General features: G+C 39.5%; 1 protein-coding gene across 1 annotated transcript; it reads left to right on the top strand.

The window, feature by feature from the left end:
* The first annotated feature begins 294 nt into the window (after positions 1-294).
* LOC143019327 (cytoplasmic phosphatidylinositol transfer protein 1-like) lies at positions 295-16,372 on the top strand. Its single transcript, XM_076174966.1, has 9 exons — positions 295-356; positions 1,016-1,165; positions 1,495-1,583; positions 2,018-2,040; positions 6,451-6,522; positions 6,917-7,015; positions 7,345-7,500; positions 9,908-10,051; positions 11,861-16,372. Exons 1-9 carry the CDS (start codon positions 295-297, stop codon positions 12,056-12,058), a joined length of 993 nt encoding a protein of 330 aa, XP_076031081.1. The 3' UTR covers positions 12,059-16,372.
* Positions 16,373-19,235: the final 2,863 nt, after the last annotated feature.

Here is a 19,235-nt window from a genome sequence, read left to right as displayed (position 1 = left end):
ACAGTCTTGTGATAGGCTTGATTACACAAGACCATCCAAAGACAGGACTGCAGTCCAGTGATCCTAAAATGGTTCAAGCTTATCATAGGTTTATATGCATTTACCATCTTGGTGGTGGGCTAATACCAATACGTCATCCATTGATAGCACACTTTCCATCTCAGAATGAACCTGATCCAGTACATCATTGTTGAATGATTCTCCTATCTTGCTGAGATCTGCAGATACAAAGTTGGTCCATGACCATCTCATGATTGTGCTAAACCGTATTTACCTGTGCAAATTTATCTGGGGATGGTTCTACAATCAACTAATCCTAAAATTAAGTCCACCTCAAGATTAGAGAAGTATGGAAGGTAATGAAATAATAAAAGAAATGGAAGTAGAGGAAGAATGGGTGTTTCAAAAATGGCTTTGGTAGTTTTGGATGGGATAAAACTAGAAGGCATGGAAAGAGACTATAAAAGGCAGAGTTGTTGAAGGACATTAAGAGATAGTTTATCATTCACATATATTGACATGTGGCATAACATTGAGGAAGAAATGTCTAATCTGGCCTAACATGACCCATGGAAACAAAGATTAAGAACCCCATAAATGTAATCCTTATCTTGTGTACTATAATTAGGTAGATACGCTATTTCACATTATATTTGATTTATTTTATTTTTGTTTATTATTATTATTTATTTTTATTTTATTTTTTATTATATATATATATATATATATATTTTTTTTTCAAATCTTTCCTAATGAATGTGGTTCTTGTGGAGACGCTTAAAAAAGATGGGGAGATGGACTCTATATGGTATAGTCCAAGGTTGTAAGGCTAGTCAGTTTATGATTGAGCATGGGTCCAATTTTGTGATAAAAGGGTAAACAACCTTAACCCACAAAGTATAAAGCTGAGTATAATTGTAGTTGGAACAGTATTCTTGAAGAGGACAAAATTCTCTATGGATGTAGTTTTGCTAATATATATTGCTCTCTAACTGATGATCATGTTATTTCACAGTACCAAATTGGAACAGCTGTACATGATTGCAAGACACAGTGCAGAACAAAGTGAAGATGGGGAAGGGGTGGAAGTTGTAGAAAATCGTCCCCATGAACATCCTGTCCACGGAAAAGGGCAGTACACGGAGAAGCGCATCTATTTATCGAGGTACCATAACCTCTGATGTTGATGGAATATGTTGTTTTTAATCGTAGTTCTGAATTTACAAAATATTATTTTTCAAATGTAATTGAGCATGAAGTGTTTATTGGTGACTCACACCTAACGTGTACACTTATGAATTATAACCAGCTTCACATTAGCTCTGTCAGGTGACTAAGAGATACTTGAGAGGAGTTTTGAATTTATGATTTTTTTTAGTACAAGTTTGTTAGGATCAGCATACTTTCATGGAGTACAGATATGATACTATCTTTTGTAAAGGTGGTGTGATTTTATTTACTTTTGATGTTGGCTTTTACCATTTTACTCTTTAGCAAGTTACCTGTATGGATCCGAGGCTATGTGCCAAAATTTTTCTACATAACAGAGAAGGCATGGAATTACTATCCATACACCGAAACAGGTATATAAAAAATATGAATGATACAAGTTGCACGAAAAACGTCTTGCTATGAATGTTAAAGATTATTGAATATAAGAACTAAAGTAAAATCAGTGCAATTTTAATGGCTTCTTTATATCTTTCTGAGCATTAATCCAAGCTTATATATTTTTTTCATGATCTCTAAATGGATAAATCAACAGAATATAACGGTGAGTAAAGTTTCCTGCATGATATCACCACTAATGATTAATTACTTAGCTTTTTGTTTTAAATTTTTTTTTGTAGTAAAAGAAAATATGCAGTTAAAATGTTTGAATATGTAGCAGCTTAGTAAGCTTTTGAATATGTATTAGCTTAGCAAAGCTTTTGATTATGTAGTAGCTTAGCAAAGCTCTGTGTAAGTCCCAGTGTAGATGTTTCTGTAGTAATCACTTTTAGTTTGTGATTTTCAGGTATGGAAGTGTCTACAGAAGGGGTGGATCCAGAAACCCTATGAACTGAAAGAAAATAACATAAAACAAAATAATTGTTACATAAGTTGTTATTGTGAGTAGATTTGAACCCAAAAGAAACATGATAAAGCCTTTCCTTGCTTCACTTGGGTGGAAAGTGAAGAAAAAATAGTTTTGGCATGACTTGTTCTGGTCGAGGAAACCCACGATATAGTAGCCAGTGTGAAAGAAGTGGGCCTATACTACTTTTATTTTAGCTTGGTGGAGAAGTGTTCACAAACATTGCTGAATGATTGGTTTGTAATTTTTGGATTTTTCATAGAATTGTTCTTTTTCCAAAATTCCCTAATTTTTTTTCTTAATGTTAATGTGTGTGTTTTGGGCAAAATTACTACTACAACAGATTTGTTTTGTTTCATTTTTGTTTTTTATTATTGTTAATTTTTCAATATCTGCCTGGCTAAAATGAACAAAGTATAATGCTTTCATGTTCATAATCTCACCCTTAAGGAGCTTGTAGTTTACCACCAAGCAGTAAGATCTAAGGTGTTTTCTCTAGAACCCTTTCTGTTTTTATAGTGTTCCTTTTCTTTTCCTTTTTCTCCATGTCAGTGTTCACTTACTGTTTATACTTCTCAGAGCTGGGCATGTTCCTCTGTGTGTTCAGCTTTATTTTGGCCATGATTAGCGCTCCCAAAACTATTAAAGCTTAAGAGACATGTTCATACTGAAATAAAAGTCCAGTAGGCCACATACTATACCTAAGAAAATTTTTGTAGGACACATACTATACTGGCACCTATATAATTTAAATAGTTTGGGAGTGCTAACCGCGGCCAAACTATAGTGGAATGCATCAAGGAACGTGCCCAGCTCTGATACTTTTCATAGGGAAATGATTAGAGAAATGCCCATTTTTGTTGGCTTGACCTTATACCAAAAAAGTTCTGGGTCCGCCCCTGGTCTGCAAGAATTATAGTTGTACACTGAGCATATATCAGTGACAACTAGAAAATATAGATGTAGCAATAGATAACCCCATTGTTGTTGCGAAGGTGCCACGGAGGTGAATAAAGGAGCTTGGTATATACATACCAAAGATCTTTCTCTCCCCATAAAATGGAGGATGGTTAAGTTCAAACATATACTCACCTCACACTTATCCCACACCCATCATAACCCATTAATAGCCCTTTCGTTTCTGGTCACTTAACTCGTCCACTTAAAAATATATATATATGGAACAGACAAGAACACTTCAGACCACATCATTCCTTCATTCAGTCTCCACTTGTATCTTTTGCTTTCTCTTCCTTGCTCGACAGACGTCTTTTGTGTTCAGTACTCTGCTTACCCTATCCATCTATCTCATTCTTGGTCTTCCTCTAGAGTTCATTTCGTCTATTTATGCATTCCATACTCTTTCATTGTTCATTCTTCCCTTGTGCCCAAATGACCTCGGTATATGTAACATACTTAAAAGCTTCATTTTCTCCTGCCTCCCACCCCCCAAACTTGTATCCAACTTGTTACCATCAGCACTTCTTGTACATCTCACCATTTGTCCACTTTTACACTTAACTCCTCTCGCACACCCATCCAAACCGTCACCATTTAATTCTGTCTCCTCAGAATTGGCCATGAGCACAGTCATCGGCAAACAACTGGCATAACTGCTACATCCCTCCACTCTCATTTATCATCTAACATCTGCCTAGCACTGTTGCATTTACCTCCCTTATCATCCAAATCATATGCACAACATAGCACAACCACCTTGACATAGCCCCACCAACACCTCAGACCATTCCTTCATCATCATCAGTAACCAATCCATTCATTCTTGAACATGGTATTGCAGACGTCAAGCTGTAGAGCTGGTAAGGGAGAAATTAAAGGAGAATAATAGATGCACATTATATCACTCTGTCCTTCATTCACTCTTTCCAGACAGCAACACCAAATCGCTCGATATAAGTGGTGAATGGGCTGAAATGTTTTTTCTAAGAGGAAATTGGGGCAATGGATTGATTAGTTGATTGACCTTGTTGCCTCCTCCTTTTTCTATGGGATCATTCTATTACAACCTTTCTTTCCCTTGATGTCTCGTGTACAATACTCTCAGTATTGGGTCCCCTGTGTCACTTCTCGTATGTGGATGCAGTGATATGTTAGTATCTTCTTAATTGATTTTTTTCTATAAACTTTGTTGATATATCTATGGTAAGGTAATATAAAGGTGAGGAGCATATTCTAGAAGATGTATAAATGTGACTGAAAGTAATTTTTGTATTGTGTGCTTGGATTATTGGAGCAGGTAATGATCATTGCTCAGAGTTAGAGATGAAGTGCAGAACAGAAACCTATAACTAAAACACTGGTGAAAAATATATTAACAAATTTGTAAATCACAACCCACAATCAAAATGTATAGTTTTGCTTACTCGACTCTTTCTTTTGTCCAACTGTGGTGTTAGTTGCTATAACTACAAGATGATACTCATGTGCTTGCTATCTGTTGCACTGCCAATCCACGCCCCTCCCCCCCATTTATTTGTTTATTATTATCAATTTATTATTTATTTTATTATGTTTATTTTATTTTATTTTATTTTATTTTTTAAGGGAGGAGGAATGATGTAGATCTTTTACAAATTCTATGGCTCCCATAACATCCATTCTTGCATCCACTCCGAAATACGTTGTTCCACAGGCTGCCTTTTGTCGAGTTTGTGTTGCTTAACTTGCTTTAAGTTTTTACATCAAGGTTGTTATTTCCCCTGTAGCGCCAACTTGGTTCCCCACTATCCATTAAAATTACCCGTGTCAGTTACTTTTCATCATGAACAATGCATGTAGATGATTATTTATATTAATGACATCACTTGCGCGTTACTTTTATTTGATGTTTTGTCTTTTGTTTTATATTTTTCCTTGTACTTAAAAAGGTGTATGTAGTTCCCTTTTATGTTACTTGATAAACCCCCCTCCTTTTCCCCTTCCCTCTCCCCTTCCCTCTCCCCTTCCTCCTCCCATTCCCCCTTCCATTCCCCCTCCCATTCCCCTTCCCATTCCCCTTCCCATCCCCCCCTCTCTCTCTCTCTCTCTCTCTATATATATATATATATATATATATATATATATATATATATATCCTCCCCTCTCTCTCTATATATATCCCCTCTCCGTCTCTCTCCCCTCTCCGTCTCTCTCCCCTCTCCGTCTCTCGCCCCTCTCCGTCTCTCGCCCCTCTCCCCTCTCCGTTCTCTCGCCCCTCTCCCCTCTCCGTCTCTCGCCCCTCTCCCCTCTCCGTCTCTCGCCCCTCGCCCCTCTCCGTCTCTCGCCCCTCTCCCCTCTCCGTCTCTCGCCCCTCTCCCCTCTCCGTCTCTCGCCCCTCTCCGTCTCTCGCCCCTCTCCGTCTCTCGCCCCTCTCCCCTCTCCCCTCTCCGTCCGTCTCTCTCTCCCGTCTCCCTCTCCCGTCTCCGTCCGTCTCTCTCTCCCATCTTCGTCCGTCTCTCTCTCCCGTCTCCGTCCGTCTCTCTCTCTCTCTCTCTCTCTCTCTCTCTCTCTCTCTCTCTCTCTCTCTCTCTCTCTCTCTCTCTCTCTCTCTCCCACCTCTCTCTCTCTCTCTCTCTCTCTCCCTCCTCCCTTTCTCTCTCTCTCCCTCCCTCCCCGCTCTCTCTCTCCCCCCCTCTCACTCTCTCCCCCCTCTCTCTCTCCCCCCTCTCTCTCTCTCCCCCCTCTCTCTCTCTCTCCCCCTTTCTCTCTCTCCCTCTCTCTCCTCCCCTCTCTCCTCCCCTCTCTCTCTCCCCCCTCTCTCTCTCTCCCCCCTCTCTCTCTCTCTCCCCCCTCTCTCTCTTCTCTCTCTTCCCTCTCTCTCCACACACTCTCTCTGTCCACACTCTCTCTCTCTCTCTCCCCTCACTCTCTCTCTCTCTCTCTCTCTCTCTCTCTCTCTCTCTCTCTCTCTCGCTCTCTCTCTCTCTCTCTCTCTCCCTCTCCTTATCCTTCCCTTTTTTCCATACCCCTCCAATTTACCCCTTCTCCCCCACCCTTCCCCTTTCCCCTCCCTTCCCCTTTCCCCTCCCTTCCCCTTTCCCCTCCCCCCTCCCCTTTCCCCTCCCCCCTCCCCATTCCCCTCCCCCCTCCCCTTTCCCCTCCCCCCTCCCCTTTCCCCTCCCCCCTCCCCTTTCCCTCCCCTCCCCCCTCCCCTTGCCCTTTCCCCTCCCTTTCCTCTTCCCCCCTCTCTTCCCCTTCTCTTCCCCTTCTGCTTCTTCTTTGACAATCTGTCATTTTCCTTCACCTTTGATTTCCTTTGCTTCCTTTCTCAACAGTTGTTTTCGTGTCCTCATTTCCTGTCTCTCAGTGATATAAACCATGTATTAACTATGTTCAAACATCCCCATTCATGCTTTATTTCTCTACGATTTCAGTGTTCATTTGTACCCAAACTGAACATCAAAATCCTTACAAGATACGAAAACAATAATGGATCTTCAGAGAATGTAAGTAGACTCGGTGCTTCCTTGTACGACTGTTACTGTATAGAACAAATAAACTTATTTGCCGATTCCCATATTTAAATGGTTATAGTCTTGTGGTAAGGAAAAAGACCAAAATAGATCAAAAAGTATATATTAGTATATACTGTACAGTAGTTAGATTTTTCTCATTAATGTATCCTTTGTAGTGTTATTCTTGGTAAGCTTCCTGATAGACCCCCAACTCATCACATGCACACATACACAAGTGATCTTTGCGTACATGAAAATACACCAATTGCTTAATTGTTTGAATGTGTGTATATTTGTGTGCATCAAGGCTACCTCCCTTGTAAGGGGGAAAAAGCCTTTGGTATATGTATGTATCAAGTAATTTATTCTGAGTGTGGTATTTCAGTGCCTAAATTTACCAGAGGAGGTAATTACCGAGAGAGAAGTAGATCATGTGGACATTGTATGTGAACCAGTTGAAGAGAAGCACTACAAAGTACAAGAGGTAGGCAAAGTTTTCATCGAGTAATTAGTTGGCTACACTGATTCTGACCCAGGGCAGTGGACAAGGTGCAGGGATGACCCGTCATCCAGGAGGTGCTAAGATGGGAGGGAGGGTGGAGGGGTGTGGAGTGTATTCAGGGATGGAATGGGTGGGAATGATTTTATACCTTTTCCTTTTTGGCTACCTCCCTTGTAAGGGGGAAAAAGCCTTGGTATATATGTACCTCCCTTATAAGGCGGGTGGGGGGGGAACTTTGGTATATGTATATAATTAGTTGGAAAGTAAGTTAAATCGGGTATTTGTCAAACTAATTTGAGTCTGTTTTCCAGGACCTGTCACTCTTTCAGTCGAAGAAGACTAAAAGAGGTCCACTCTCTGAAGGGTGGCGGAATGCCACAAAGCCAATCATGTGCTCTTACAAATTAGTCAACATATCATTTCAGGTGTTTGGATTACAGACAAAAGTAGAGGACTTGATTCAAAGGGTGAGTATGTCAATAATGACCTTGAATATGCAGAAAACACTTTAGAATCTAGATCAGCATTTCTCAACCTTTTTACCCTTGCAGAACCTTTAAAATAAATTGCATGTCTCAAGGAACCCCTGCACAAAAAAAAATGTCTCTCATTTTATTTTCATTTTAATAATAGGTTAGATAGGATGTCTATATTACATTATTACAATAACCAAGAATATGGCAGGATCGGAGGAGGGATTGAGGAAGTTGGTGACAGAGTTTGGGAGAGTGTGTGATAGAAGAAAGCTGAAGTTTAATGTGGGTAAAAGTAAGGTGATGAGATGTACAAGGGGTGAAAGTGGCAGTAATCTGGAAGTGAGCATTAAGGGAGAGCAACTGGAGGAAGTGTATAGTTTTTATATACTTGCGTGCAAATGTGGCAGGAAAAGGTGGAGTAAAGGTGGAGGTAGAATGTAAATTGAGAGAAGCGAGTAAATGCCTTGGTGGAATAAAAAGTGTAATGAGGAATAGAAAATTTGGGAATGGATGCTAAGAGGAGACTGTATGAAGGAATAATTGTGCCAACAGCACTGTATGGAGCAGAAACATGGAACATATGAGAGGAAGAGAGAAGGAGCTTGAATGTGTTTGAGATGAAGTGTCTGAGAAGTATGATGGGGGTTACTAGGCTAGATAGAGTGAGAAATGAGGAGGTGAGGAGGAGAACAGGGATGGAAAGGGAGTTGGGAGATAGGGTTGATGAAAGAGTATTAGGATGGTTTGGACACATGGAAAGAATGAGTGAAGAAAGACTAGTAAAGGAGGTATGGAAGGCAGATGTGGAGGGAGTGAACATGAGGGGACGTCCTAGGATGAGATGGATGGATGGGGTGAAGGGGGCTTTGGGGAAGAGGGGAATGTCTGTTGAGGAAGGACGGGAGAGGTCAGAAGACAGGGGTGAATGGAGAATGGTTGTATATGGAAGATGTTGTGATGCATGAGGTGGAATGGACGGGGATGGGGGGTGAGGTAGTGTGTGTGAGCAAAATTTTGCCGCAGCCCGAAGGGATTTCTCCCCGTCCTCTCCTTTATAAGGGGGGACGGAGAGGGGGGGTCGCCGATTTAATGAAGCGGCCTTGCTGTGGATGTGCTGTGTCTTGCGACACTGCTTCTGACCCAGGGCAGTGGACAGGGTGCAGGGATGACCCGTCATCTAGGAGGTGCTAAGATGGGAGGGAGGGTGGAGAGGTGTGGAGTGTTTTCGGGGATGGAATGGGTGGGAATGATTTTGTGCCTTTTCCTTTTTGGCTACCTCCCTAGTAAGGGGGAAAAAGCCTTGGTATATGATGATGATGACACATATGAAATTAAAGAAAAAAATTAAAAGTGCATTAGCTTATCTCGCTTGTTCTCACAGAACCCTTAGGGACCTTTTGTGGAACCATAGGGTTCCGGGGCACCCTGGTTGAGAAATGCTGATCTAGATGCTTATAACCTAGATTTTGGGATTTCTCACCATCTTCTATTCCTGTAAGGGGGTTACTGCCGATTAAGTGAAGTGAACTTGCTGTGGATGTGCTGTGTCTTGCTGCATTGGTTCTGACCCAGGGCAGTGGGTGGGATACAGGGGTGACCCGTCATCCATGAGGAACTAAGATGAGAGGAAGGGAAGGGTGATGGATGGGAGTGGGTATATCCCATCTGACTTGGCTACTTCCCTTGTATGGGGGGAAAAACCCATGGTATATAGGTAGATAGAAAATACAAGTTACAATTTTCTCTCTATATTTAATAGCTGCAGTAAATTTGAATCCTATATATGTGAGTTGTTTCTTTTTCTTCTTCCTCTTCTTCCTCTTTCACTTCTTCCTCTTCTTCTTTCTCTTCTTCCTCTTCCTCTTCTTCTTCCATCCTCTATCTTCCTCCACTTCTTTCTCTTCTTCCTCTTCCTCTTCTTCTACTCCTCCTCCATGGATTATTGTGATTTCTTCATGATCTTGTTGGTCTGTTTACTTGTGCATTCAATATAGCTGAATTACAGATAATTCAGATTTTAATAGAAGCAGTAGTACCTTCTGTATCCAAACTAATGTCCCACAGGGTGTTCAAGTTTAGAGAATATTTGAAAGTTCAGAGTATTTGTATACATAAGGTAAAATTCGCCCTTCCCCCGTACAGTCTCCACTCTGTGATTCCAGTGTTATACTTATTCTGAAGGAATAAAGAAAATTGGCATTCAGTACACATAAATCATGTTTTGGTATGGGAGGGATTACTGTTTATATATTTTTTATCTTTCTAGATGTTTGGATTTGTCAATATCCGATCCAAGGGCATGATTCGTTAAATTCCACGCTACAAAGCCCTCTGTGAGGGGTACTGTCCTAGCCTTCTGGTAGGGGGAGTTTGTGACGTTAAACCATATTCTTTCTAGACAATAAGGAATGTGTTGCTGCTCGGACACCGACAAGCCTTTGCCTGGATTGACGAGTGGCATGGCATGACGATCGAGGACGTGCGGGACTACGAAAGAGGAATGCATCTTGAGACCAATCAGCGGGTTTGCAGTACTCATCAGGTAATGTTTACACTTAATCTTTACAGTGTTGGATCACATTTTACCCTCTTAGGAGACGTGATCCTTTGATGTACTGTTATGATAGTTGTGAGGTTTTGTATTTTTGGGTTGTTGAGTGTATGGTAAAATGCAGTCAGTTAAATTTAGTGACTGTTTTGGGGGAAATTCTACAGACCAGAGCTACACATCATTCATCTGTCGAGTCTAACCCCTTCCATATAATGATGCCAATGTCTGTGTCATGAGGGACAATTGTATACAAGGATGCCAATATTGGTGTCATGGTTGTATATATTTTATAGTTGTAGCCGAGTGACCTCCGTATTCTGTGAACAAACTTGTGTTGTCTGTGGTTATTAACATTGAGGGTGAAATACATACATATACCAAAGGCTTTTTCCCCCTTACAAAGGAGGTAGCCAAAAAACAAAGGCATAAAAACCACTCCCACCCATTCCACCATTCCTGCATCTTGTCCACTCCCCCGGTTCAGCAGTGTCTGTGAAATAGTATGAGTAGTACAGCTTTAACTTTATATTTTATATCGCAAGTATTGTCATGTAATATTGAATCATTGTACATCAGGCACCCAATGATGTGCACGAGAATTTAACTCTTATTGAAGAGGATAAATTTTCTACTCAAAGGGATGATGATATCTTTACTCTATTGCTGTTCCCTTAACCTCTTCAATATGTGTCAAATTCTCTCAGGCAGTATCAGCTGCCTTATGTACGATGATTTGATGATGCACCACAATATTCGCGTTATAAGATATAAAGTTGCAGCTGTAATACTTGTTCTTTCACTCTGAATATTGATAACCACAGAAAATATGGCCAAGCCAGTTCACAGAATATGATTGTCACTCAGCTACAACTACAAAATAAATATATTCAAGATATCAACACCAGCCTCCTTATATACTCACTCATGCCTCTTGACATCTACATAGGCATCATTGTATGGAAGGGATTAAACCAGTCTTTGATCACTCCTGTGACTACTTTTTCCTGAAAACCTGTGGTGATGGTTTAGGGGGCAGGATGGTGGCAAGGATGCTGCCATCATTGGGTGCAAGGGGAATGTCTGTCAAGCAGGGAAGAGAGAGGGCAAGAATTAGGTGCAAGTAGGGGATGGTTACAAATGTACTAGAAATTTATGTGCCTCAAAGGGAACTTCTTGAAAGGATGTTGCCATCATTGGGTGCAAGGGGAATGTCTGTCAAGCAGGGAAGAGAGAGGGCAAGAGCTAGGTACAAGTAGAGGATGGTTAAGAAGGAATGAGAAATTGATGCGGCTCAAAGGGAACTCTTCTTGGCTATGGAAATTTCTTGAGTGGATGAGGGGTGAAGGTCACTCTGTATTGAAAAAATAATGGTAAACAAGTCTTGGCTCTTAGGCCGTGCTGTGGAAGTGGTGCATCTTGCTGTATTGCCTCTGACCTGAGCAATAGGCAAGGGAAGAGGATGTCCATACATCCTTATGGATCTACTTGGAAGATAGAAGGGACATCATATGTGTTTTAGATAGGTGTAGGATGGATGAAAGTTGAATGTAAGTTTATTTGGCATTCCATCAATATACATGAAGTGCAGATAATGAAAAGAACACATAGTTTGAAATAACAATTACAATTGCCGAGGATAACACAAAGAAAGCATGTAAGCTTATTTCTGTTGTGGGGTTTGATTTAACCACCCACATTGTATGGGGGCAAAGAGCTTTTAGATATGTATATGTATGTATGTGTGTGTATATATATGAACAATAGATACATTTGCTTAATGTTCATCTTATCTTTCTGCAGTCGGTTAGTGAGAACCAGGTTCCAAGTATCGAGAATATGGGTCCTGGAGAAGGCAGTGATGTGGATACCAAAGAGGCAGACACGGACTCTCTCAAAAGTACCAATTCCAAGAGCACCACTCCAACGGAGGAAAGTGTGGCATCCCCAACAACACCCAAAGAAAAGGCGGGTTACTTTACGTCATGGTTCAAGTGGTGAATTTTGGAATTTTGCTCTATTGTTCCTTGTAGCATGTAGTATCCAAGAGTCCAATTTCAGTTATATAGGATTTTCCTGAGATGTGTGTGATATGTCAAAGTTTGTTACCACCTGTTCTTATAATTTATATTATCTGACATGGTATCTTCACACTGTGGTTCTTACCTTCATTATTTGTGTGTATTTATAGTTTTTTGGCATATCAAAGGTTCTTTTTTAGAACAATTGCTGCAGAAAAGTTCAGAGTAATGGAGCTATCCAGTTGTGTAAGATGGGAAAAGGTCTCCAAATGCCAGAATTTTCCAATTTCCAGGAGCATTTCACGTGATAGTCGGAAGTTTGTGCCACAGAAGAAGATACCCAAAACACTAAATGATCAACTGTTCGTCTTTGGATGGCTCACCTGTGTGAACCTGCCAACATAAACAAACGCTGCCATTTTGAATAACAACATAGCTTTGCCTTGCCATTTTTGCCAATATTTCAGCCTGTCTGTATACGAGGTAGCAATATTTCATTGTTGACGTTAAATAATTATACTGTTCAATTGATATAATTCAGTTTAATGTCATGAAATTTCCTCTCGGAGAAGGTTAGGACAATGCCTCCTTATGAAGGACTTTTTGAAACGGGGAATTTAATGTACCATATTTATGTTTTATATGGTTGTATCTTATTTACAGTGTTTCCTGAGACATATGGGTTGGTGTGAAAAAGTAAGGGGTCTTTGTCTCTATATGGATGAAATATGATGGAAAAAAAAATTTGAAACCCTAGTCCGTCCAAGGCCGGAATATGCGTCAGTAGTCCGCACACAGTAAAAGTTATGACCAAGATTGAGAGGGTACAAAGGGTAGCAACCAAACAGGTTTCCAGTCAGGCAGGTAAGCTATACAAGGAAAGACTGAAAGCATTGAATGATTGAAGAAAAAGAGGTAACTTTATTACAGCGTTTGCATCTTTAAAGGGGTGGACGATATTAACAAAAGAGACGTCTTGATTAGGATAGGTTGACTTTACAAGGTCATGAGAATAAATTGGAAAAGATTATAAGTCTAAAGGATGTGTTGTTCCATTTCTGTATACTACAATTGGATAAATTCATATTCGTATTACATGTCTCGTGCACAAACCTACATACAAACACTTCCACTTTGATTAACACTTGCGTTGTATTGTAATTTTTGCCAGTATTTCATTGTTAACATTAGATATACCATACAATTAATATGTTGACATGCTTTACTTAGTTACCAAATGTTTACAGCCATTGTTTACCTACAAATGCCACTATTTTTATTAACGTTCTGTTGCCTTGTAATTTCTTTAAATAATAATTGAAATCTTAAAAATCTAAAGAACAGCTCCTGACTTTGTATCTTCTGAAATGGCTTCTGAAAAATGTATCTAAGTATGATTTCAGTGTTTTGACAGTGGCTCATGAAGAAATTTCCCAATTTTCTTGGAAATAAATGATTTGTGACAAAAACTTTATAAAGAAGAACCCCACTCCTTATGGTGTTCAAGCATGTCCATATACACGATATGAAAAAAGTGCACCTTTATGTTGTAATGGTCAGCATACATATACCAACAGCTTTTTCACCCTTACAAGGGAGGTAGCTGGAAACAAAGGCATAAAATCCACTCCCACATACTCCACTCCCATTTATCCCCTCCCTCCCTCTTATCTTGGCTCCTCCTCCTTCTTCAAGCATATTCATATACACAATATAAAAAAAAAGATGCATCATTATCTTGTAATGGATGTGTGTGTGTGTGTGTATATATATATATATATATATATATATATAATATATACACACACACACACTTATACATACATATACACACACGCACACATAGATACATATATACACATGTATATACACACTTAGTTATCTACCTTCAGATTGCCGAGTTAAAGTGCACGCTCATCCTACACCCATCCCTCTGTCAGAATCTATTCCTTGTTCCCAACCCCATTCCATTCTTAGCATCACATGGATGAAGGGATGACCTTTTCATTCATGAAATGCTAAGATGGCAAGATTACACGAGTTTGGAGTGTGTGTTTTGATGTGGCCAACCCCCTTAAAAAGGGGAAAAACCTCTTGATAGGTTTGTATGAATATTAACTATTGGACCATAAAGACATGTCTTTCTTTAGATGGAATATGTAAGCTTACATGTACAAAATAAGGGGGGTATTTAATGTTTTTGTTGCAAATTATTAGTTTGACAAAATTATGAAATTTCCTTGTGAGCTAGGTTTTTAAATCTGTGAAATGGGTAATTTTGGAATTGATGGTATTACTGCCCCTTTTTTGACCTTTTGTATTTATTTTCTGTTCCTGGAATTGGAGAATTCTGACCGCTGGGGTTCCGACTGAGAGAATGGAAATGAAAACTGAGCCGACATTTGAATCTTAACTACATAACTTGTTTAACTCTTACGAGGTTGAATTATTCCGTAATCGGGATTTAACAAAGGGGGGTGGATTTGACATCTGATGTTCAAGTCAGTCAAGATCATTTTAAGCTTGCTGAGCCAGTAAAACACTTGTTAGCTTTTAAGACAGACAACGCCAGATTATTTTATTTGGCAGATGACACGACCCCATACCCATGAAGGTTTAGACAACTCTCTCTTTATTATTTTACTCAACTCTAAGCTGTCTTTCTATGACTCAGATGGTTCTAGTTTTTAGCATTTAATATTGCAGAGTTTATCAAGGACAAGAACTTGTTAGGTAAATAAAAATATGTTCAGTAATAGATCAGAGGGTTTACCTGTAAGTAGGTAATAGCAGAAGATTAACCTTTTATATCAGAGTGAAATGTATTTTACTCTAGTTGTATTTTAACAAATGCGAGTATAAGTTTAATGGATTGTAATCCCATCCTCTGGCACTACACGGTCTGTTGGGTGGAAAGATTTTACTGATACGTAGCAGGATTAAGTACCGAGACACCAAGTAAGATTGAGTTTTCTGCATGTGCGGTTGTTATGCAAGTACAGTCGCCACAAAGTGTTAGGCCATTCCGCATGCATTTTACCGTGTAGGTGCAACTTATGTTGTAGAGTATTTGATGTATTCCCCAAAGTAGGTTTCATTCTATTGTAAGATGATGGAAAAGTAGAGTGGTTGTAACAAATACAAGTATTTTTGCATAGTTGGATCTAGTGAGGGGTAACCAGGTTTGGAAGCGATTGCATTAGGGAATTTGAATATTTTGCTAGAGACCAAATGAGATTCTTAGGGTAATTTTTCTCATTTTCAAATAGTTACCTTCAGCAATGCAACTAGATTTCTGTCTCTTATTAGGTTATTTTTAAAGCACTTAAGTATAAGGTTTTTAAATGTGTAAAAATTATTTCTGTAATTGGCTTCAAAATTCATTATACTCTTGTTCCTCTTTATAGTGGAATTTATTTGTTCTGGTAAATATCACAGTTGTACTTGGAAGGTTCGAGCCTAAACCAAAAGGAATGTGTTTTGACCACCTTCAACGTAGGATCTATCCTATGACTGAATAATACTGTGCCATGAACCAGAATGAAATATTTATATTTCAGTCTTGAAAGAATGAAGCAGTTTTGTTACGCCAGAACTGGGAAATGATGTATGTTGGGTTATATCTTAGAGGGACCAACGATGGGTATACCCGCAAGTTCTGGACCTGGGAGACCGACATCAGAGTATTGTCTCTCTATTGCCTGTTGTCCAAATGTCGATGCCCTTGCACCAGGAAGTGGAGCACTGTGGGGTGGACACTTTCCATCTGGACCATGGCCCCAAGATCTTTCTGTCAACTTCAATTGTATTTTCTCCACTTTTTCCACAAAAAAAGAGTTGGCAGCTGGTCGCAGCTTCTCTTCACCTACTTAAGCTGATGATATAGAAACACTCCCACATTGATATGACTGACAACAGTCCATTTCTTCCGATCTTTTGGAAGGTCCAAGAACTGATGCTAGCTGCTGTTGATCATGCAGTTTCCAATCATGAAAATCAAGGTAACTATCTACCAAATGCTTTTTCCCCCTTATAAAGTGGCTAGCCAAGTCAAAAGGAATATACCCACTCTCATCCACCACACTTTTCTCCTCATGATCTTAGCTCTTCATTGATGATAGGTCATCCCTGTGTCAGAAGCAATGCGGCAAGACACAGTTCATCCACAATAAGGATGCTTCACCTATTCGCCCCCTGTCCCCTTTCATCCCCTTGTGCAGAAAAGAGAAGATGAGGAATCCCTTTGGACTGCATCAAAATGTTCACACACAACCAATCCTTGCTCTCATCCCCTGCCCCCTCCCATCCGTGCATCACATTTTCATCTATATACAGCCATTCTCCACTCACCCCTATCTCCTGCTTTCTCCCTTCCTTGCCCAACAGACATTACCGTTTTGCTTAAAGCTCCTTTCACCCCATTCATCCATCTTATCCTCAGTCATCCCCTCAAGTTCACTCCATGCACCTCTGCCTTCCACACCTCTTTTACTAATATTTCCTCAAATTCTTTCTATGTGTACAAACCATCCCAATACTCTTTCATCAGCCCTATCTGCTGACTCCTAGGCAAAAAAACAAACTGCATTTATAAAGATTTCATATTGTAGACATAATATTGAGGGGACAGAGAGGGGATTGCTGATTAAGTGAAGTGGTCTGCCTGAGGATTTGCTGTCTTGTTGCATTGCTTCTGACCCAGGGCAGGGGGCAGGATGCAGGGATGACCCGTCATCCATGAGGAGCCAAGATGAGAGGGAAGAAAGGGTGGTCGTTGGGAGTGGGTACTTGCCTTTTGACTTGGCTACCTCTTTTGTAAAAGGGAAAAATCCCTTGGTGTATTAATAGAATATTGAACACATTTAGTAGACTTGGAAAGCAAAAAGACGGTATGCCATAGAAGGCAGATATGTTGTAGGATGGAACTGAAATATATTGTGGGTATAGAAATGAAGTAATTATTTATTGATGGTTGATGTCATAGATGTAATGTTGAAACAATTGTCATGGCTGTAGAGTCGAGTTGATGTGAAATTAGCACAGGAGCTGATGGTTAACAAAACACCACAGAAATTTAATGATTTGATGTTTAAGCACAGTTTTGTGGGTGAAGGATGAGTGTATGATTTCATATAATCGTCCTAGTTAGTAGGAAGGGGCCTTTTGGCACATGTATGTGTCTTTATCAGTTCCATGCAAATTTAGTTTAGATATTAATCACTGATACCAATGAAATTTTATGGTCACAAATGTCAAATTAGTTCAAATTTAGTTTAATATTATGTTAAGTACCTAGACACGGCATAGCTAATGTCATGTTATTAAGGCCTTGAAAATGTTTTATGGGGTCAGAATATGGTTTTATCATTCTGAAATAACAGTAGAATGGTTTGCACTTGAAGGTAAAGGGATGCGATGCACAAGGAGTGCTGGTAGGAAGTTGGACATGAGTGAAAGATTAGAGGCTAAGTGGAGTGTATTTAAGGGCACGTATGGCAGTGAATCAAGGAACGGATGTACACATGAATTATAGAATGAAATAGACAAGTAAGTTTCTCGGTGGAATGAAAATTTTTATGAAAATTTGGTATTTGGGGATGAGTGGAGAGAGATTGTTCATGGAGTGATTGAACCTGCGGCAATTTAAGGAGGAAGAAAGGGTCAATTGCCACAGCTCGTATGCTCATAGATAGAAACCGATAAAGACATCTGACTCGGCCATCTTACTATGCTCTTGTAAGTATTGAATAAAGTTGTCTTTGTTGGTTTTCTGTACAGTAGAGCCTTGGTTCTCAAATGTTTCACAAGTTTAACAAATCAGTTCTCAACCCAAGGAAATAAGTAAATAGAATATTTTGCTCTGGTAGTCTGTCAGAATTTTGGTTCTCAACCAATGCAACAGAGCTGAGGGGTGACATTTAAAGTTTTGTGGAAAAATATCGCCTTTTATAAAATTGTATCCAGTAGATCAGTAAACATTTTCAGGCCTCGACCAAATCTGTTTTTGGAACGGTTTTCTTGAATGGATTGTGGTCGATAATCAAGGTTCTTCTGTATACAGATTTTCACACGATTCTTCTGACCATATCAAGGTTTCCAAAAACCATAGTCTTCCCTCATATTCCTCCTTGGTGAATGTGATCATGGAAGGAGTGTTGGAATTGATGTAGAGTGTGAGTGATGTTGAAGAGGTTGAATAGCCAGTATGTAAAATAGATTACCTAGGTTTAGTTGCACTGTGCATAAGGTGAGGAGAGAGGGTTGCTATGTAAATAACGTGGTTGGGTCCTGTTGTGATGTCTTGCTGTATTGCTTATGACCTGGACAGGGGGCAGTGTGAAAGGTTTTCTTAGACTATTACCTACTGACTGAGGAGAAAACGGTTTATTGTAAACAAATTGGTTAAACGAAAATAGAAACATGTAGAAAGTTGTCATTGGCTATATTGCTGTGGGGAAAAGCCATAAAAATTGTCACTGGTCACACTGTAAACATACACTGTAGATTTATGGATTTCTCAAAAGGTTGTGATATTTTGTCACAGTGTAATTAGAATTGTTGCACAAGAATAAGCACTGATATACTTTTATATAATACAAGACTTTGCCATGAATGATAAATTAGGATGAATATTTCTGAAACGGGATGCACCTGTTTCAATACTTCAGCTGTGGAGGGGTTTACCTTGGCTCAATGATATTGTCTGGCAGCAGCCAGAATAATGTTTATAAATGACCAAAGTCGCTGTGAAAATACCAATTCATAGCTCTAATGGGTTTAAAGGGGTTGAGAAAGCTTTAATTCTTTTGAAAAGGTTAATTAAGATAATGTTTAAATGGTAGGGGGCGTTTTCTCTTAGACTAAGTTGTTTGGCAATAACCAAAACATAATTTATTTCACATAGTCTTTTAACTTAGAGGATAACGCTTAAATATTTTGCATACAATTCCACCCTTTTTGTTTAGCTTGCAAAGTAACCTTTTGTGTTGCGTTTCACTTGTAATTTTCTTGAAGTCTTAAGGGTAATTGTGTAGTCAACCCATCCATTTCTTTCCTGCAAGACCTCTGACTGTTGTAACAAAGTGTGAGTTTGAGGTGCATGATCTCTGAATATTCTTTGATCCCAATTTATTTTTGTCTAGATCATTGATTTACTT

Source organism: Oratosquilla oratoria, chromosome 37 (assembly GCF_046742065.1).
Source record: "Oratosquilla oratoria isolate Oo_2021 chromosome 37, ASM4674206v1, whole genome shotgun sequence".
In the NCBI taxonomy this organism is placed as follows: Eukaryota; Metazoa; Arthropoda; class Malacostraca; order Stomatopoda; family Squillidae; genus Oratosquilla; species Oratosquilla oratoria.
The sequence above is the reverse complement of the archived record's forward strand: the minus strand, read 5'-3'. Positions and strand labels throughout refer to the sequence as shown.